The sequence below is a fragment of the Diorhabda carinulata genome, chromosome 7, assembly GCF_026250575.1.
Source record: "Diorhabda carinulata isolate Delta chromosome 7, icDioCari1.1, whole genome shotgun sequence".
Classification (NCBI taxonomy): Eukaryota; Metazoa; Arthropoda; class Insecta; order Coleoptera; family Chrysomelidae; genus Diorhabda; species Diorhabda carinulata.
In genome coordinates, this window is record NC_079466.1 from 14206263 (window position 1) to 14227808 (window position 21546).

General features: G+C 33.4%; 2 protein-coding genes across 4 annotated transcripts; both read left to right on the forward strand.

Moving 5' to 3' along the window:
* Positions 1-712: 712 nt before the first annotated feature.
* LOC130896844 (uncharacterized) lies at positions 713-19846 on the forward strand. Of its 3 annotated transcripts, none has more exons than XM_057805184.1 (8): positions 713-963; positions 3071-3257; positions 5997-6186; positions 8424-8742; positions 8916-9156; positions 12133-12248; positions 16194-16781; positions 19713-19846. In XM_057805184.1, the coding sequence occupies exons 1-8, from the start codon at positions 930-932 to the stop codon at positions 19733-19735; spliced, it is 1698 nt and encodes a 565-aa protein (XP_057661167.1). In that variant the 5' UTR covers positions 713-929; the 3' UTR covers positions 19736-19846. The 3 variants fall into 3 exon arrangements, with proteins under 3 accessions (XP_057661167.1, XP_057661165.1, XP_057661166.1); XM_057805182.1 differs by lacking the exon at positions 19713-19846 and adding an exon at positions 18843-19178; XM_057805183.1 differs by lacking the exon at positions 19713-19846 and adding an exon at positions 18484-18743.
* LOC130896845 (NKAP family protein CG6066) lies at positions 19841-20966 on the forward strand. The gene is made up of 2 exons (XM_057805185.1): positions 19841-20444; positions 20597-20966. Exons 1-2 carry the CDS (start codon positions 19841-19843, stop codon positions 20857-20859), a joined length of 867 nt encoding a protein of 288 aa, XP_057661168.1. The 3' UTR covers positions 20860-20966.
* The last annotated feature ends 580 nt before the right edge of the window (positions 20967-21546 follow it).

Consider the following 21546-nt stretch of genomic DNA (forward strand, 5'->3'; position numbering starts at 1 on the left):
TTTGTCGGATCAAAACGGTTATACATATAAAGAACTTTCAAATATATGAAGGAAAAAACGAAATAGTCCAAGCTCTGCGGCCTATTTAGCGCCCGCTTGGCATTTTCTTACTTCCCTCAATGTCGGAAATCCGCCAACACAGTTCTCATTCCCAAACCCTACTAAAAATGAATCTTACCGCCCTATTTCACTCACCAGCGTCTTGGGTAAAGTCTTTGAACGTTTGATCAAGGACAGAATCTGGAATTTTTGTACCGAGCATAATTCCAAAACTCCAAATCGGATTCAGGTCCGAACACTCCATGCACAACTCCATCTTCAATCTTCAAACTATCATAACCAAAGCAATGAATCGACATCAGTGCTCCTCTACTATCCTCTTAGGATATCCAGAAGGCTTTTGATTAGGTCTAGCACGATGGGCACAACTTCTATACATCATCTATATGCAGTAGTAGTAGTATACTCAAGTCACTTGTGAGCCGTTAGTAAAGGTCCATGCGACGCCCTTGAGTTGAGTCGATGAAAGTTGTATGTATGCGCTTATATATGCTCCTCCAATGATCATTATCATATATTAGCGCATGTGTAAGTTTAAATACAATGCTTACAACGTTGACGGATTTACTTAAATTTCCCTAATATAGAATCCTATGTCTTAACTTCCCGTATTTCTGGCGTTTTTGTGACGTAAATCACACTTGGCAACGTTGTATAATTAAAAACTTTTCGGTAGCTTAATAGACATTCAGTTTTACATTAGAAGTTGTGGTTGTATATTTATGTGAATATAAATAATATAAAAATTTTGTATTTATTTGATTTTAATAATTATTGTGTGTTTTATTGTATGATTATTTTAAATTACGATTTGTGTACGTCTAAATCAAGTTTTTATCACTAATTTTTGTTATTCTAACAAAAAAAATATGCAAAAAAATTGTGTAGCGGAATATTACTATGGTAAGTACAGTTTCTGTTTACATTTTTTTTATATACAATATGTTGAATTTTTTTTTAATTTTTAAATGTAAAAATCAATAACAGAAAAAAATAATAGTTTCAACAACAAAATAACATTTTAATGAAAATTGTTTACTTTATTTGGTTCGATCTTTTTTTTTGTTTGTATTTATATTTTTTGTACCGGGTGGATAATTGACACATCACTCAATAAACCGTATGACTAACTAAGAAAAACACTTTTTCTGCCAAAAATTCATTATATTCACCAATCTAATCTTTTCCAAGACCAATACAATCATTCAAAAACTTCTCGATGCCGTACTTGTAGAAGAATTTATCTTTTGCCTCAGTTTCAACAATAGCTTCTTCATTTGAGCTGAATTTCTTACCGGCTACCATTATTTTTGAAATTAACGAATAGCCAGTAGTCACTGGAGGCCAGATCTGGACTATACGGTGGATTAAAAAGCAATTCGTTCAATTTAATCATCGTCGCTATCGACTTGTGAATCGGTGCGTTGTCTTGGCGGAACAGTGATTTTTTCTTCGATGCCGTTTTTCTTTGATTTTAACATTCAAACGATCCAACAACTCTATATGGTTTTCACCACTAATTATCTCTCCCTATTGGAGATAGTCGATGAACAATATTCCATGCATATCTCAAAATACTGAAGTCATAACATTCCCATATAATTGTTGTACCTTTGGTTGCTTCAGACGTGGTTCACCGGCTGTAGTTCACTCAGATAATGATCGTTTTGATTCTGAATTGAAGTTATGGATCCATTGTAACATCTCGATACAAAAAAATCTGATTTATTACGTGTAAACGTGGTCAAAAACTGCTCTGAATCTTCAACACGTTGTTTTTGATCGACTGTGAGTGAACGCGGCACCTACTTTAAAAACGGTGTTCTCATGGTCAAATTTTCATGCATAATTGTGAATACACTGCTTTCTGGTATCTTTACGGCCTTAGTTATCTCACTCAAGAAGAAATGACAAATTAACACAAAATTGTTTTGAAAATAACAAAGGTAACCTCACTTAAATGGCTGTCATTTTTTTTGACTTATCAAAATGTCACGAAATTTTTTACATAATCTTTTGAAAATTGGTACTTCATAAACGTCATATAGATTTAAAAATGGCAACGCCATCTGTGGGTCAGTCACATGACTTATTGAGCGATGGAATGAGATCGGGATCAGGAAAGGATTATAACAAAAGTAGCGCCGAGAGACACGTGGAAATTATTTAAGAATTTACTAATTGAGTAGAACTTTATATTGAAGAATCGAATTCTGGAATAAATTATGTGCATTTTTTATTTCAAAAGTTTTAGTTTATCTCTTCAAATAAGAGATAGGGGGGAGTGGGAAACTTGTTATGATAATATGCCTGTAAGTCCGGTTCTGCTAAACCGATTTTCATAAATTTCATGTTGTTTGAAAGACATTTTGTCTAGCAATACAAAATGTATAAATTCTCAGCAATTTAATCATCTAGAGTTTCATATATGGTAAATATTGTGATTTTTCTTGACAAACTTAACTAGAAGTACAAAAGTTTTTTTAAAAGTGAACTAAATTAACCTTAAAATAACGAAAACCGCATATCGATATCTTTTTTGTGTCCTGAGATATCTCAAGAAATATGTAAACGTCGATAAATTTTTTTTCGATCGTCTATTAGGCAGTTTTAATTTCTATTTTTGTGTTTGTTTGTCAAAATATCGAAAGATTCTAGATATAAATTAATCGATTTTTTGTGGAACATTATTATATCTTTTGGTTTTGAGGGGGGTCCGGTCACGCTTGTCCCATCCGTCGGCCATTAGGGCAATTATCATTAGCATTAGCACTTTTCTGAATAGCAGCTGGTTTTTCGAAATAAAATTTTTTGAGTTTATAACTTTACAAAGCAAATAAATCTGCACACATAAGGCTGCAACAAAAGCATGTGTTTACCCCACAGCGGCCATTTTTAAATGACAGATTCCCCAATATGAAAACTGTCAACGTGGAAACTGAAGTTTAATTAATTCAAATGTCACTTTTTTGTCAATCGATTAATATAGAATTTAATTAAATTTTTGCAGATGATTATAATCCGTTTTTTATTGACGATGTAACATTTGACATACTTAGAGATTCGTTGTATGGTTTACCGCTGATTACAACGAATTGTATTTTATTAATGAACACGTTCGATCTTAATACTGTCAATCCTACACATCCAACAGACGATCCTGAAGCACCGACTGACGTTATTTTCTTTTGTATAAGGTAATTATGTGTCAGAATTGATAACACAGACATAATTTGATTAGTACGAACTATTAATGAAAATCACGTAACACTAGATGGCGCTGAATTTGACAATTTGTAAGGATGTTTGATATTGTTTAGTTTTTTTTTGTGATTTTGGTAAGATTTTCTTTATTTTTGTGATTGTCGTTATTTCCTAAACGTGTTTGTGTGTTTAAAAAACAAAAAGTCGTGTTTAAGAATCGGTTTAATAATGAAGAAAATTGAAGTACAATAAAAGAAGGTGGGAACGGTTTTTAAAGCGGGACATATACCTTGTCTTATGTAGACTAGAAGGAGCAAATTCAAAAACTATTGAAAGTTTGTGTTTACAGACTTCAGGTCTAACTCCTAGCCTCAGAGATAACAATTAATTTTAATGATGTAGTTAATTGGGAATGAAACCACCAAAAAGGATCCCAAGAGTTTTATTGGCCATAATTTTTACCACGTTTTCATTGTTTTCGAAGTGCACCTTATATTATTCAAATAACATTTTCTTTTGTTTATAAAACAACAAAACTTGTTGCTCACCTCTATTGAAGTGTTGAGGAAAATTAACAGATGTCGCTACTTCGTAATTTTCGCGAATAAACAGATTACATAGAGGAATAAACCGAAAAAGAAGAATACAATTTTTCGATACCTCATTTCGTTATATCGAGATATCGATACTTGAAGTTTAATAAAGAATGAATTAATTATGTAATTAATACAACAAAATTTTTTATTATTTTGACAATTTGGAACGATATAGTAGCGCCATCTCTCGAGATTCAGTATAAATTTATTTCAAATATACGAAATATTTTTGTAGAAAAAAAAAATGTAGAGAGAATGTATATGTAAAGTGTCCATCCAAATGTGTTAAATAAAGGTGGCGCCACATTAGAATCAGGGTAAATTTCAAAGGAAGCGCCAAATATAATTTTTTTGTACAGTGCTAGTTGTTAAAATTTACCTGAATTTTGCTATAAAAAATTTTATTAGCAAGTTTCAGAGCTGAAATTTTTTACAGTTTTTTAATTAGTCTTCGTCAAACTTTACTCACTTTCACCACTTCTCTGGAAGCTTTTAACCTCCGCATTGCTCCCGAATCGAAGTCCACCAAGTGCCTCTTTCAATCGAATAAATAAATAAATCTGGACTATAAGGAGGATGTTCAAATGTTTCCCAACACGATTTGTTGAACGTTTCCATCGTAAGCCAAATTGTAAGCGATCTGTCTTATCTGTAGACATGTTTTTTAGGTTACTATAAAACTGGGCGTTCACAGTTCGTTGTTCCGTGAGAAAATCAACTGGAATTACTCCCATCATCTTCCAAAACACGGTACACAACATCTAACAATGTAACCTTCGCTTTAACTGGCGCGTCTTTTTGTAAAAATCACATCAGTTAACTGTAATTTTATCGATTCTATATTGAGAGATTTCGAAGGGTGAATTATGCATGAAAGATTATATTCATATAGGCCAAATTAACGAACGAAGCCAATTTGACTAAGAAGTTACCAGAAAAATGAAGTCTACAATCCAAAGTCAGTCTTTTGGAGTAAATGAGAATGACAGAATAAATGACAGTTAAATCCAACATCAGGAACGTACCCTGTTGGGGAAATTTAATCCTGAAGAAGTTTGTGAAAGAATGCCCAAGGAAAAACACTAGAAACGTGAGAAAAAAACTAGTCAAATTGCATCTACATCTTGTTTTACCCCAGAATCATCATATTGAGAAAAAAAAACGACTCAAGCGATGCAAAAAACACGAAAATTCATTTATCTTAGTAAAATCGTTAAATTATTTCTATTAGTTTCAAAATGACATGAATTCCACCTGAAAATGGACACAACAAGTGATAAAACTGCTCAAACGGTCACCTTATTGCGACAAGACCAGAATCAGCGACAAGTGGTGACCATGATTTAGTCTGTTGTTTCCGGAGTTTATCAGCAGTTTGGGAAGAAAAAGTTGCGCAATCATTGTTAGCAAATCGCTGATGAATCTGGTGTTCAAGTACAACAACAGCCTAGAGAAACGCGAGGAGTGGCTGGACAGTCAGAAAAAAACTTGAGACAGTTAACCTTGAGCCAAACAGGCCAACTAATGGCCCCAAATCCTACGCTGATGCCCCATTATTGGGCCATATCGCATCGGTATACCAAAATGAGTTTTTCTACAGCGCTGCAGCACAACACTTTTTCGTGCGTTTATTCAACAATTCCGTTTCATATTTGAACCGCCCTCGTATTAAATTTTTTAACTCGGCATACTTCAATTCATCTTCAATTACTACATTCATATTATACACTTTGTTTACACCAGCGCCTATTCTGAAAGATTTTTGGACTATTCAGTACTGGATAATTTTGTATTTTTTCTCCAACATGTGATACCCCTCCTTACCTCTATCCTCCATAAATTTGCCCTCGTTTAACGTCAATTGTAATACTTTTATATGGACAGTTTCTTTAAGTGGAAGGTGTTCTACGCATCTTTTGTGCACATGAAGCATGCGCAGAATATATATAGTATCACGAACGAGAGAGTCGGCACCGTCACGTAGAGACTTCTTTCCCATAAGAACTTTCCATATAGGAGTATTACATATATAACTATCAAGCTTTCAAAATGGCGTTTAATTATTCTAACCTAACTTTTTTGATTGGCAGTTACGGTATACAGGGATAGTTCGACAAGACAAAACTCTTTTTACAGGTTCATTGAAAACGATAAGTATCAACCAATTGGAGGACTTTTGACTTACTCTGACAGAGACCAAAGTGACGTCATAGCTGACTGTATACATAGAATACTAAAAGATCTGTATGAAATGGGCATTAATGTTTTGTGTAGTGTTTCACCGCACTATAAAATTTTTAAAAACGTAATTCGGGTACTGAATCCGGTGAGTAACAATTTGAAATATAAAAAAATGTACCCGCATCATGTACAAGGTGTGTAAAAAAAGTAACGTAGTGGGTTGTTGTATTTTGAAGGATAATAAGTCAACTTTTGATCGTGTTTCAGTATCAGTTTGAATTTACTAAGCTCATTTAGCTGAACGTAATGTAATAGTTTTTTTTAATGCATTTTAAAAAAGAAGAACCGAAATTTTCGACTTTAGCACTGTTTGAATTACAATCCTACCTGCGAAACGAACCTATTATGTAGACAACCATCTATTCCATCACCACATGTCATCGTAGCAACCAATTATACATCTTCGTGTCTTTTTTTCTGTCAGCTGATTATATTTCTATCCTTGTGTTACTTTTGATATTCCTCACGCATACTCATTTCCAAATTATATCTTATAAACTGTAACTTCCTACGATTTCTTGTCTTAACATGAACAGAAAACATATTTTCCTTAACCTTCTTTAAAATCTTACTTTTAGTATATACAATTCCTAACCTAACAAGAAAACACACGTTTCATTTTTAAATCTTTAATTTGAACCAACGTACACACAACCTCTGTAGAATCATTTACTGAATTCTTCTATAAATAATGTAGAGATTGAAGATTAACAATGAGATTTAAGGTACGATGGATGCTACTTAACATTTGAGATATGGATACGTCAAATCTGACATTTCTATCATAAAGTTTGACATTTTTAATGGAGAACGTACTCGGATCATTTGGTTGTCAAAAATATTTGTTCGCGTTGGATACCGCATAATTTGACAATCGCTCAAAAAAGATCTCGCGTCGAGTGGTACTAAGAAATTCAAAAGATGTCTCGACAGGCGACAAAAGCGAGCCAAATCCAACAAAAATCGTTTTTGAACGGTCAGAAAATCGAATTGATGGACCATCCGCCGTATAGTCCTTATTTGGCACCAAATGATTTCTTTTTATTCTCGCAGATCAAAAATAAACTGCGAGGTCAACGTTTTTCTACACCTGAAGAAGCGGTTGATGCGTTCAAATCACGTGTTTTGGAGGTACCTCATTCTCCTTACTTAAATCATTTCCGTTGAAGATTTTTCTTGTATGAATGCCTCAGCACTTTGTAATAGCACATCATGGCTTCCCGAAGTTAATTTGAGAGAAATACGAGGGTTGTATGACAAGTTCTCTATCTAACAAAAATACAAGATATGTTTTTTCCATAATCATTTTTATTTCTCAACATAGCTTCTTTTTTAGTCCAGCGATTCTATAACCTTTTCAACTGTTCCAAATAATAGTTTCCGTTTTTCTCCACAACTTTTCCGTTTTTGCCTATTCAGAACGAATACGTCGTTTGCAATCTTCTGTCTTGACTTTTTTTTAGTTTCGTGAGTGTTGTGGTGGATTCATTTTGCTTAAACAGCGTCAATAGAGCCTGGGAAATGTTCAATCGAATGTTTTTTCGGTCCTTATGCATAATTCTTCAGTGTTCTTTTGATATGTCAATACGTAAATGGTGGGAGGTTTCCGTACACAGTGTCTAACTGAGTTTTTTTAACAACCCTTGTAATAATAAATTGTAATTCTATTCAAAATTTAAAATTCTGTATGTCCTTCACTGTACAGACATCGTATGTACGAGCGCCGTTTTTTTTTCAACCTCCGAACGCTCCGTGCAGACGCTACGCGGACAGAAGAAAGCGGACATGCGTTGTAGGCGACTGCGAAGCTCTCACACTACACTTTCTGCTATTGTTAACATTCAGGCGTCAGTCGGCGTTGTGCTACAGCCACGTAAACATGTCCGTCATTATAGATGCTCTCGTCAAGTGTGAATTTATACGTTTTCTACAGGCTGGAGGCCATAGTGATCCATCGGAGAATGAGTTGTGTGTATGGGGAAAACTTCATGAAAGATGGTGTTGTGTGTGATTGGTGTCGAAGGTTTAAAGATGGCCAAGGACGCAAATCTGTCGTTTCAGATGACTTGGTTCAACGAATTGATCGAATGGTTAAAGAAAACCTTAGATTCACGATTAATGCTTTGTTTACGAAATTTCCAGAAGTTTTAAAGTCTGTTTTGTACTGTACTTTAACTCATTAGCGGCAATTTTCTTCGAAGAGAACTTGTTTTTTATTTATAGCCTATCGGAAGTTGAAAAACAACGGTCCTCGTATAAACTGTTGCCAAGTTTAACTGTATTTCAGATTTAGTGGATTTTTTTTGTAAATTTGAATTTAAGGATAAAAATTATGACAAAGATCCAGATGTAATGTACTATCCTATATCTCAGAAAAATCACATGATCCATCTTTTCGATGCGGAATTGTTAATGAATAAATTTCATCGTATATTCATGGCAAGAGACATCGCATTTAGAACATCGTGTGGACCTCGCGTTAATTATTACGCCGTTTGGTCAGATATTTTTTACACCTTAGATAAAACAGCGGAATTTAAGGTATATTTGAATTTTTTATTATGGAAAGGTTATTGGCCTAGGAAGGTACAATATTTTTCCCAAAGTATATGGTTACATCATATAGAATATACATCAAAAGGTATGTACAAGTCTTCTCTTAGATAAATTTCATAACTTAATTAATAAATTGTACAATTTAGGCCCCTAAATGTGATTATTTTCCTTAATATACCTCATAATATCATAATGAACATTTTCTGTAGAAATTTAGTTTCAAATAAATTATTTATTTATTTTTTTTCTGATATTTAGGGGTGTTGTCTCCGCACGCCTATTCAGGAACTATTCTACTGAGTGTCATAAATGCTTATATGGGAATTTTTTCGTACGATTTTTTGATGCCGAATCAATTTGAGACCTGTTGGAAAGAAATAATGTTTACCTTTGAAAACATGGCGTTCATCAATCACAAAAATTTCGAAATCTCTAAAACTATAGATAAAATTAATAACATCAAGATACCTCTAAATGAACAAGCATTACGACTATCCAGGTACTATAATAATATTATTTTGAATAGAAAATTTAATTAACTAGCTATTGAAATCAATTTTACGAGTTGTCTCATAACGACCCAACTATTGTGGGCTATAACTTAATTCGTGCGGTTTTTTTTTCAAAATTTGAACGTCTATTTAAGAAAAATACGTGCAATAGTATTGCCCATCTGAAGCTATGCCATTTTCCCATCTTTCTGGCAATTTGTGGACCCATCCGAAAAGAACTACGCCGGCTTGGCAGCCGAGAATGAATCAAGCAAATTTTTGAGATCTTGCTCTGATGTGAACCTTATTCCAGTGAGGGCGTTCTGAATCGACCGGAACAAATAGTAGTCAGAAGGAGCAAAGTCTGGGCTATAAGGTGGGTAAGGTGAAACTTCCCTTCCACTATTTTCCGAATAGTTCTTAACCGGAATAGCAACGTGGGCCGAGCGTTGTCATGATGGAAAATTATTGCCTTGTGTCTGGGCGTTTTTCGGCTACTGCTCTTTTCAAACGGATTAATTGTGTTCAGTAACGTTCTCCATTGATGGTTTTACCCGGATTTAGCAGCTCATAATACAGCACATCCATCAGATCCCACCAATTAGAGAGCATGACCTTCGAGCGATGGTTGGTTAGCAATTGGCTGGTTGGCCGAATTTCACATATGATTTTTTGGGCTTGGGGTTGTCGAAATGGATCCATTTTTCATCACCAATAACAATCCGATGCAAAAATGTGGCGTTTTAGCAGCATTTCGGACATGCAAAACCGCCTTTCGACGTCTCTCGGCTTGAGTTCATGTGGAACCCAATTTCCTTGCTTTTAAATAAATCCAGCTGCTTTTAAACGTTTTTAAATGGCTGCTTGAGTGATACCCAAAGATTCTGCGAGCTCTTCTTGTGTTTGGCAACAATCTTCATCGAATAATGCTTCCAGTTCTTCATCATCAAACTTTTTTGGCTGCCCAGGACGTTCATCGTCTTCCAAGCCAAAATCACTACTTTTAAATCGTGCAAATCACTTTTGGCACGTTCGCTCAGTTAGTTCACCATAAATTTCCACCAAAATACGATGACTTCCGGCAGAATTTTACTTCATATCAAAGTAATGAAGAAGAACTCCCCGCAAAAACACTTTTTCAGGAACAAAGTTCGACATATTTTAGTGAAAAATAAATGATTGTTGTTAACGCTTCAAATGAATGACAAATACTGAAAAGACGTACAGTAACTGTAGCTTTCCAACGCAGGTTCGGAATTTTGGAACGATGTAATATCATACAAGTTACGCCATCTCTTATCAAACCGCACGAATTAAGTTATAGACTCAGTTATAGACTTTAGTCGAAAAAAAATTACATTATATTTATTTTTATATGTATTTATTGGTAATAATCAAAAGATAAGAAGCAAAATTTTTTAAACACGACATTGTTTAAATGACGGCCATCATTCAAATCGTTTGCGTACATTTTCAAAAATTTTTTGAGACAGTAGTTGAGGAATACTCCTCATCTTACTTGCTTCTAAAAATCTGTCAAATTTCGTGGATTATTCTCGTAGACCACGCTCTTAAGATAACCCCACAAGAAAAAATCAGGTGGAGTCAAGTCAGGGCTCCGACATGGCCATTCAATATCACCTCTTCCTGAAGTCACCTTTTGTGGAAACAACTCGTGCAATGGGGCTAAAGAGGTTACTTTTAGGCTATACAACGGGCGTTTATGTAAGATCTGTGGATTCTTTTCTCCCCAAAAACGAAAATTTTGGCGATTTACGTATCCATCCAAATGAAAATGTTCATGCTCATCGCTGAAGAACATGTTGTTGAAATTGTTAAATCTGTTTAATATTGTATCCACAAAATTCAATCTTATAACGAAATTATTTTCATGTAGAGCTTGCACAATCTAAATTTTATAAGCCTTTAAGTGTAAATTAGATCGCATCTTGATAATCCCAGTTGAGACTCACGCTTCGAGGCTGTCGGTTTACAGAATCTGCTACTGACTGAACGTTTCCAGGCGTTCTTGCTGTCCTTGGACGGCCGTGATAAATTTCACCTATAGTATTTCCAATAGTGTTGAATGTCTGGATCCAAGATAAAATTGTTGCATTGCTCGGAGCTTGTGCAATGCGAAATCAATGGAAATGCTACTGTTTGAACATTATAGTTCGGATTGTCCCAAGCCCAATTAAACTTAATCTCAAAAAAACAAAAAACTAGTGCAAGCACTGTTCGCAAAGTCACAATCGAGGTTTCAATTTATTGCTTGTTGGAACGCACATACTCCGAATTACTGTTGGAACGCACATACTCCGAATTACTGTTGGAACGCACATACTCCGAATTACTGTTGGAACGCACATACTCCGAATTACTGTTGGAACGAGACTAAAAATAGCTGATCTGTGGACAAAAATGTTGCAAATAACGTCCCTTGTAATTTATCCATGGTTGTTCTTTTTTATTTATTCTGTAAACAAAATATAATTTCTTTAGAGCCTTATTAATTAATAAGTGGAGGCACTGTCGAGTGCGTAAAACATAACTTCACCCTCTAATACGTAACGAAATATAGTTTAAGCAGTAGTGCTTGAAAAACGTATTATTAAGGTCTTCCTAGTGTAGTTGCTATAGTACGAGGCTCACATGCGGGAGGTCCTAGGTTCAAATCGCGCTGATGCCATTTTTTATTTTTTTTAGCTGTCATTTATATGTGATAAAGAGACAAATTTAATAATACAAATTCGTCTGTTGTTTTGTAAATTTGTTCTAATCTTGATTAGAAATATTAATAAATATATGATATATTTTATATGGAAAATTAGCATTACACTTTTGTATTTTGATAAAATTTTAACTAGTAGATAAAATATTGTATAAAATTCGTGTGTAAAGGTCTTTTTTCGTATCATGTGATTCACATTCGTCGAAAAAAGGCTACTTTACAAACTTGTTACATAAAATAACTATTATTACAGTGAAGTAACTGATAACCGTGAAAACGAAAAAAAGAAAAATTCCACAGTAGCTAAACCAAAGATCGCATTAAAAGTAGATACTAATGAGAAATTACCTGAAAGTGATTATATAACAGGTAAGTGTCATTTCACAAAGTAGAAATATATTTTTTTCCTATTTTTAGACATTTATAATTATTATCCAGGATTACCACATTTCAAATAAAAATACTCCTCAATCACTGACCTAACCTAACCTAACCTCGATCTATAGAAATAAATTTATTTTGTTCTTTTATTTCTTAGGGCTGGTTTCTTCACGTTCTAATAAAGTGCCAAATAATTATTTACCACATACCTTTAGTAAGAACTTTTAATAAATGTATAATGTTTCTTCACCATAGATGGTTTAAATCCGAACTAACTAATAAGTATTTGTCAGTTTATTATGTATTTAATAAATAATCTATTGTTGGTAACACTATGACAGATACCTATATAGCAATCATCTATGTATTAAATAAGGAAAGAAATAAGCAAGAAAACGTTCTTCTATTATTGACGGTTTTCTATGATTTGTGCTTTTGAGAACGATCTGTGCGTAATTATATTTACATGTGTTTTGTTTATGACAAACGGAATAAGCTTGTTCTGAAATTTTCTGTATTTCCTCAATCAATTCTTTATCAAACAAATCTTCTAAATCTTGAAAAGCATTCATGTTAAATATTTAATATTTGTATGACGAATATTTCCAAAAATTAACCTAATCAAATATAGTTATAATAAACAAACAAACCACTTTTGATGTATAATATTTTAGGTTAAGTTTCTACTAAACTTTTTAATTGACATTTGTGACTGCCTAATAACCGAATTTTTAGTTATTGGGTAAATAATAGTTAGTAGGGACTTTATTAAGAAGTGAAGAAACCCTACCGTAGACTCTTATATGTTTTGGTTGCTAAATTGTCTTGATTTTAGGTTTTTTCTGATTGAAAATTGGTATTCGAAACAAATTGATTGAAATGTCAATTTTTTACCTGTTTTAAAAACTAATCAAGGTAATTAAGCAACAAAAAGATATAGAAACATATTTTCAAGGCAATTAAAACGCGTTGAGTTGAGTATAAATTATTTATTTCTTAAAGTAATAGTGAGGAATGTCTTTCATTTAGATAACCTAGCTAACTTTGAGCAACTCGACACTTAAAAAAATCTTATTTTTTTTTATTTTGAACAAGGATTGCTCTAGTACATTTTCTTCTTCAATGGATTTTCAAAATTTCTTGGAAAGTTAAACTTCAAATTAATTATCATTTTGTTTACAGACAAACAAACAATTCAAAGAATTTTTTCAATTATGTTATTTAGTTGGAGGTTACAGACATTTTGAATAACTGAACTCATTTTTCATTAATAGTACAGTGAACCAGGCAAATCACCTCGCAATTTTAAAGACTTTCATGGATTAGTTTGAAATTTTGAGAGAAGCTCAAAAATGATGCAAATATCAAACCTGATATGGTGCCAATGTATACTTCTACCCCAGGGATGAATGCCACCCTTACTCGAGGATGAAAATTTCAAAATAACACCGGGAATCGATATAAAATTGAATTTTATGAAAGAAATGTTGAAGTTTTTTATTTAACTCAATAATTTCTGAGTTATTCGCGATTGAAAATGAAAAAAAAGACGGTTTTCAACATTTTTTAACGGAAAACTCGAAAATTACGCATTTTCTGGAAAAAATTATTCTCATCAAAATTAAAACTTATAAAAAATCAAAGAAATTAGTCAGTTTAAATTAAATTTTTTAATAATATTCAGCAGCTTATGAGACATTGAAAGCCAATTTTTTCTTTTTCGTAAATTTATGCCGAGGTTTGAGCTCAAATAATGGAAAAACGATCAATTTTTCATAAAAAATTGTAATAAACATTTTTATAGTACTTTTTCAGACCTTTAAAATGAGATTTTATAAAACTGTCTAGCATGAAAATTAGGCGAGTTATGACGAAAATGAGTTTAAGTAACTCGAATTTGAAAAAAAATGTCAGTACATTTGACACCATGTGCGGCAAAATTAAAATTAATCGTAGCCCAAGTAAAATTATCTTTGTTTAAGTCCTAACAACACGTTCCAAAAGTTTGAGTGGTTTGGAACACGTATATTTAAAAAAAAAACGTTATTTTTTGAAAATATCTCAAAAACTATTGGATCAACGAGAATTTTTTTTAACTAAAATTTAGCTTTTATTTTACTGAACATTTTGTTTTTTTTTTTAAACTCACGTAGCTTGAAAATTAAACGAGATATAAGCGTTTAAAGTGTTGATTTCAATGCTAAGGAATAGTCTTTTGTACCCTTTAACATCAAAATTCTCCGAAGAAATGGGACTAGAAGGGCTGCAACCCTCATGGTTTTGTAGCTTATGAAATTCCCTACAAAATTTTGTAGGATGAATGCAAAAAGCTTAAAGGGAAGCCGAGTTATTATTAAAAAACTGAATACATTTTTCTAATGTTGGAAAATCACGAAACGTCTAAGTTATGATCTTTTTGGAGTATTTTTTACCACATTTTTTAAATAATCTTTGTATGGGGGTTGTTTTTAAGGGTAGATGAGCTGTAAAATATCAAAATATTAAAGTCATGATACCAAACAATCAACATTTATTATATTTGAACATAACTATAGCCCATTACCGCTTTAATTAATTAGTTTTTAATTTATTTGAATAAGGGGGGATTTTCACCCCTTAAAAATAAAAAGCATACTTTGCGACCAAGTCAGGTTTGAAGAGGAGGGTAAGATGAACTTAATTCCAAATTTTCAAGAAGATCGAAGAAGGCCTTTAAAATTGCGAGGTTTCGGTCGATTTCAAGCTTGAATGGCTATACTATAACAGAAAATGTTTAATCATTTGTTTGTATGAATCTGGAGAGATGCCAACTCTAGTTCTACGAATTTTTTTTCAAGGCCCTAAGAAACCACAAGACTGCAACATGCTCATATAATCGATACGAATACGATCGTCTGCGATCATCAATACAGCTTTTGTGAACATAGATCAACCAGGGATCTTTTGGCCAACGTCACTAACGTATTGCCTGAAGCTACATAGCAATATGAGGAATCCAGAGCAATCGCACTTGACATATCGAAAGCTTTTCACAGGGTTTTGTGACAACCTTCTAAATAAATTAAGATCGTACAGTTTAAACTTATAGACGATCCAGAGTTGACCAAAAACTTGGACAGCTTAGAGTATAGAAGAAAGTTCGCTGACCTGATTCTGTTTTACCGATACCACCACTACAGATTCTCTTCCAAGCCGTCCAACATAATCCAACACTGGTGTCGTCGTTCAAATTAACCTCCCCCTTTAAACTCGGCTACTACCCATCAATACCGATCTCGAGAACATTCTGGAGTGCATTCTGTTTGAATTTAATGCAGCAAGGACCCAAGCTGCTGTATTTACAAAGAACGCTGACACTGCAGCTCGGGATTTGGTCCTATCTGGACATAAAATATCACCATCACCGCAAATACGCTTGTTGGGTGTTGAGGTTAAAATCAATATGTCCTAGCATAGTCACGTGGTCGATTTAGCCAAGGCAGCGACACAAAACCTTCAGGACCAAAAAGCTATATACCCCACAAAAACTTCTAATCCTCTACAAGGCCCTGATTCGTCTGTCTTTAGAATATAGCTCGCATATTTGGAGCTCAGCTCCCAAGCGTACCCTGAAAAGCAGTTCGAGTGAATTGATCAAAAAATTGGACAGCTTGGAGCATAGAAGAAAGATCGCTGACCTGTTTGGAGCCCTCTTCAAGACCAAAAAGCTCTAGACCCCGCAACAGCTCCCAAGCATACCTTGAAGATGCTCGACTCAATACAGAAGAGAGCAGTTCGACTTTAGACGATCTAGAGTTGATCTGAAACTTGGACAGCTTAGAGCAATGCATAGAGCATACTGTTTATTGAAAAAATTATTTTAAACATTAACATTTTTCAAAAATATTGAAACATTTAGTTTAAACTAATTCATAACATAAGTAATTTTTATAGATTCAATTATTACAAATGAAGTAGTAGAAGATAAAAGTGAAACTGATAGTGTACCTGTATTAGTACCTCATTCGATTCAATGCAAGAGTAAAAATTGTACTGGGTGTGTCATAACTGTTGATTTAAATTTATCAAAAAAACTAGAAGACTTGCACGAATCTCCCAATACAGTAAAAACAGTAACGGGAGCCCATTTGATGAGTTGCAATAAAAAAAATTGTACTGGGTGTGTTGAAACTGATTATCAAACCAAGAAACTAGTAGATTCTGCAGATGTACATGAACCCGCGATTATTCCTATTGAATGTGGAAATAACGCAGTTAAACCCAGTACCGGAGCGATTAAAAAATCTACCTCTAGAAAAAGGAGAAAGAAAAAAACTGAAACCGAACAAAACGCGAGAAAAATTAATCCATTTATTGTAGAAGATCAAATGATTGCGGATGTATTAGGAGATGAAACTAAATCAGTAGAATTGGATCAACAATGGGATGTGATTAACATATTCAAGCGAATAAAAGACATTAAAGGAGTTACTAAAGATGCTAATGGAGAAAACTGCACTTTGCCTTGTATTAACGGAAGAGGTAAATATGTTTTCAATAACCTAGTTGTCATTAATCAAATCAAATTCAATTAAAAATATTTATTATTACAATATATCTCAATTCAATTCAAATTAATTGAAAAAAACTTGCTTTCTACCACTAAACCAATACTCAGTTACAAATGTCTGGTCCTTCGAGCCGGATATGAAACAGAAACCCATGAAAGGCTCCTAAAATTGGACACTGTAATTGAAGGTGTTGGTGTAGAAATATTTAGCAGTATATTTAGTTTCTTATGAAGCTCTGATCTTAGAAAGAGATAAAAAATTGATTTTAGATTGCAGGGAGATCTCTACATCTCTTTGTTCAGTTTCCAAAACACTTCCCAATATGTTAGCACTGCTTCTTTGAAGTACCTAAGCCTTTTTATGAAATAGGCACGAAAAACGCAGAATATATGGTCTCATGTTTCCATGGCTTTCTTGCAGAATCTGCAGCTGTTGTCCTCTGTTATTTCTATGGTTTTAACCTGGAGGAAAGCGACTGTACCTAACCTGCGTGTTGCCCTCTCTCCTACCTAAATTTCCTCCTGTGCTGAGTATATCTGCCCTTCTATTTAACCCTTGAGCCTAGAGCAGTTTTTGCAAGACCTACTCGTTCGTCATTGACATCGAGTTCGTTTGCAGACGCTCAGAACTTCAATTTATCGGGATTCGTGTCTTTGGAGCAGTGCAAACAACCTGTGTAATCAGCTACCAAAGCACGTCTTTCCCGAGTATTACAAGCTATAGAAGTTCAAGATCAATATCCAAAGACGTCTCCACACCACAGGCACCACTCGAACTACTCGGGTTTAATAGGGTTCCCCGTTTTGTGCTTGCTTTTTATATCAAAAAAGGAATCCATTAAAATGCGTTTATGGGCCTTTTTTTATAGATAAAACCAGTTAAATGTTAAAAATCTTCCGCCCGACTTTAGGGGTGGTCTACATGACGATACATTCGTCTTGACCTACTTAAGTGGGAAGTAGCACGCCAGTAAATACTCGTTGGACTAAAGGAGGGAGACTGGGTAGAATAATATCGTTTCTGACCATTAGAAGATGCTCTTCAGACTTAGCTGATATGATTATGAATCTTTTGGATGTTTTAAGAGTGTAAGACTCCATCTTTAGCCATCTGATCAGTTCATTGTGGTGGAAAATATGAAGACGTTCCTTTTTGGCAAGGTTGTCTGCTTCCTCATTACCTGGTATACCTTGGTGATGTGGTAGCAGCATTAGGGTTAGTTTCTTTTTGTTAGCTAGCGCTTGTTTATTGTAGTTTGAGTTGTTTATTGCTAACAACTCTGCATGAAAAATAGTGACTTTCCAGAGGCATGAAGAGCGCATTTTAGTCCAGAAATACCTAGTTCAGCTTCCTACGCTAACTTCGAACCGTCTGTGCACCAGAGAGATACATTTCTAGCTTGCGGCAGATCTTTATTGGTCCTTGATTGGTGTCAGTGATTACTGTTTCGAATGGGATGTTTGTGTCCTTCATTTTGTACATTTTTTCCATTAATTTATCACTGCTTCCTATTTTATCAGTTGTGTAATTCTTAACGTGACTTGGTACTCCAATTTTTCTATCTAGATTAGCTACTAGACGACGAAAACAATTAATAACAAAGTAACATTAAAACTAGTCATTAAATGCTGGAAATTATACGTAATTAGATAATATGTTGTAATAAATTATAGTTTCCCAAGAAAAATCGACAACTTGATTCGAAAAGTGTTGAATAAACGGGCTTAGAAAACGTGATAGGATTTGACGTAAAGTACAAAAGAAAACACCGAGAAAATAACTAAATTTTGGACAAATTCTCACAATAGACCGATTGATCGAAGAATTTAGATCGATTTTCATATTTTCACAGTAGAAATGATGTCTTTCAAACTTCCTTGTACTTACAATACATATTTTATTGCATTGTATAAATAAAACACTTTTCTCAGTGTATTTTCTGTTGTATCATCCCTACTTGAAAATTTCGCGAAATGGGGTACTGTCGTCTTTATTTGGTTAAGGGTTCTCTGATTATTGGTTAAATTCGTAGATATTAGTTGGGAGGAACCACTGAATATTGACGTAGATCAAGAATCTGTGAAAAATGAAATTTTGTGTACCGTTAAAGGTACAGCTTATTTCATATCGATGCTTCTTCAAAAAAATATATCACGTATAAAAGCTAATTCGATGTTAGTCGAACCAATAGAAGAAATGGTTACAAGAATTCAAAAATGTTATAATAAAATGAGATTTGTTCAATATTTTGGTCGCCCATACCAAATTTTTGATGAACAGGTATTTCCATATACCTTGAGACACAATAAAAGCTTGTACTTGATTAAAAAAGACTAATTTTAATTTTACAAATATAAGTTTTTTAAAATTTCAATTGTTTTCTTTATATTCCGTAATTGTGGTATTGATTTTGAGACTTTTATCAGTAATTGACAAATGCAGCCACTTAACAAAATCTAAAAATCTAAAACTTAAATGAAAGTACTACTAGTGTATCAAGGGAAATCAAATTCTAAGTGTTGGCCATCATGAAACATAGTTTAGAAAAATTTACTATTCTCAAAACTAGTATTCTAAAATTTACGATTTTATTTGTTTTTAGTTGAATTGAATCTAAACTACTTATAATATTATTTTATTAAGGAACTTAAAAAAATATTGACATGAACAACGATGTAAAAATTATAACCTATAATCATATCACTGATTTTCATAGATACATTACACATTTTAAGTAAGCATTACAATCACCAACCAAACTACTATTAAACTTTGCGAAACGTAAACCACAAACAAAATACAAGTAAAAGAATTTAACAAAAATTATTTCATTATGTTCTGAAACCGTCGAATTAATTGAATACCAAACGTATGTCACTTTAATATAATTTATCATTTTCAGAACCAAAGACAAAACGCCATTAAAAAAGAAGAAGGTTTTGACATTGACATATTTGATTATAATCTTTATTTACATTTTACAAGTATGGAATAATGTAACAGTGTGTAGTGTTTTTTGAGAATAGTAGAATGGGCTCTCATGATAGAGTTAGAAGAAGATCACGATCACCGTCATCCAAGTATGCTTCGAAAAAACAACGAAAATCCCGCTCTCGATCTCCCAAATATCACAGGGAAGAAAGAAATGCCAGAAATCACGAGAATGGTTATCGATCAAGAGACTCGAGTAAAAAATTTGACCAAGATGATTTTATGGAATCTCGTAGACAACAAAGAGAGATTTTAGGCGTTAGAGAATGTCCTAACATTTGGGGAAAATCGCCAGAACCGGTCGATACGGATTCAGAAGAAGTTGTTTTAAGCAGTGAAGAAACGGATAATATAAAAAAACACAAAAAGAAGCGGAAACACAAAGAAAAAAAGTCTAAGAAGGTTAAAAAACACAAAAAGGATAAAAAGAAAAAGAAGAAAAAACTTAGCAGTGATGAAACTGATTCGGAAGTTGAAGAATGGGTGGAAAAACCATCGACAATTAAAAATGAATCTCAATCAGATAATGAGGATACAGAGATTGGACCCTCTCAGAAGGCACACGGGACTCTTACTCATAAAGAAATGGGTAAAGCTTTACTTCCAGGGGAAGGTGCTGCTATGGCTGCATACGTAGCAGAAGGTAATTTTTGTTTATTAATTCCTTCAGTCAACTTTTTCTATGAGTTAATAAGGTTTTGATAACTAGTTTTCTTGTTTAAACAATGCAGATATGAAATTGAATATTTTTAATTAGTTTTGATTTTATTTCTTCGGTTATAATTTTTCTTATAGGTAAACGTATACCGAGGAGAGGAGAAATTGGCTTAACTTCAGATGAAATTGCATCATATGAAAGTGTAGGTTATGTTATGTCAGGATCGCGGCACAGGAGAATGGAAGCTGTTCGTATTCGTAAAGAAAATCAAATTTATTCTGCCGATGAAAAACGAGCATTAGCCATGTTCAGCAAAGAAGAGAGACAGAAAAGAGAAAATTTGATACTGGGACAATTCAAAGATATGATTAACTATAAATTAAATGAAAAAAATAAATAATTAAAACAATATATAGTACCCAAGATATTTTATTTAAAAATTTTTACACATGTTATATAAAAAGACTGTAATATTAAGAAATCTGTAAATATATGTTTTCATTGTAATATTTTTACTTCTACTCCATAGAGTTGATAATAAAGATAGAGAGAGCGAGGTGTGAGAGGATCTGAACTGTTGATAGAGAAAGAAAGGACAAGGATATACTATACTCTCTATTCTGATTGGATCGCTATGACGTCAAAGTTTCGACTGATGGGAACAGTAAAAGGAGAAATAACAAGTTCGATTTTGATAGAGAGAAATAGACAGTCTTAAACCTTTGTTCTTACTCTCTATTCAAATAGTACAATTCCACTTACATACCGATCTCTATATCTTTAATATCAATTTTATGATTAAATATCTACATTAGAACATACCATAAGATGTTCTGTGATATACATTGCATTCTAGTATTGGTAATGACGACACTCATCCGACGTAATAATGTACTGGACGTCACAACCATAGATAATCTATTTGTAAGGAGTTATTTTTCATGGGTAATATTTATGGTCTTTTGAAAATGCTTCTCCTCCGTCATTTTTATACCAAAATATAACCTCACCATTAGGGAATTATGTTATATCCCATACCGAAATTAATTACTTTTAACAGACCATTCACAGTTGCCGTTTGACCATG

Bases quoted from the DNA above. Each gene is read 5' to 3' on its own strand.
- LOC130896844 (XM_057805182.1), top strand. From the start codon at position 930: ATGCAAAAAAATTGTGTAGCGGAATATTACTATG. The intron at 3,258-5,996 runs GTAATTATGTGT...CTCTTTTTACAG, and splicing joins GTTATTTTCTTTTGTATAAG to GTTCATTGAAAACGATAAGT. The intron at 16,782-18,842 runs GTAAATATGTTT...TTAAATTCGTAG, and splicing joins GCCTTGTATTAACGGAAGAG to ATATTAGTTGGGAGGAACCA.
- LOC130896845 (XM_057805185.1), top strand. From the start codon at position 19,841: ATGGGCTCTCATGATAGAGTTAGAAGAAGATCACGATCACCGTCATCC. The intron at 20,445-20,596 runs GTAATTTTTGTT...TTTTTCTTATAG, and splicing joins GGCTGCATACGTAGCAGAAG to GTAAACGTATACCGAGGAGA.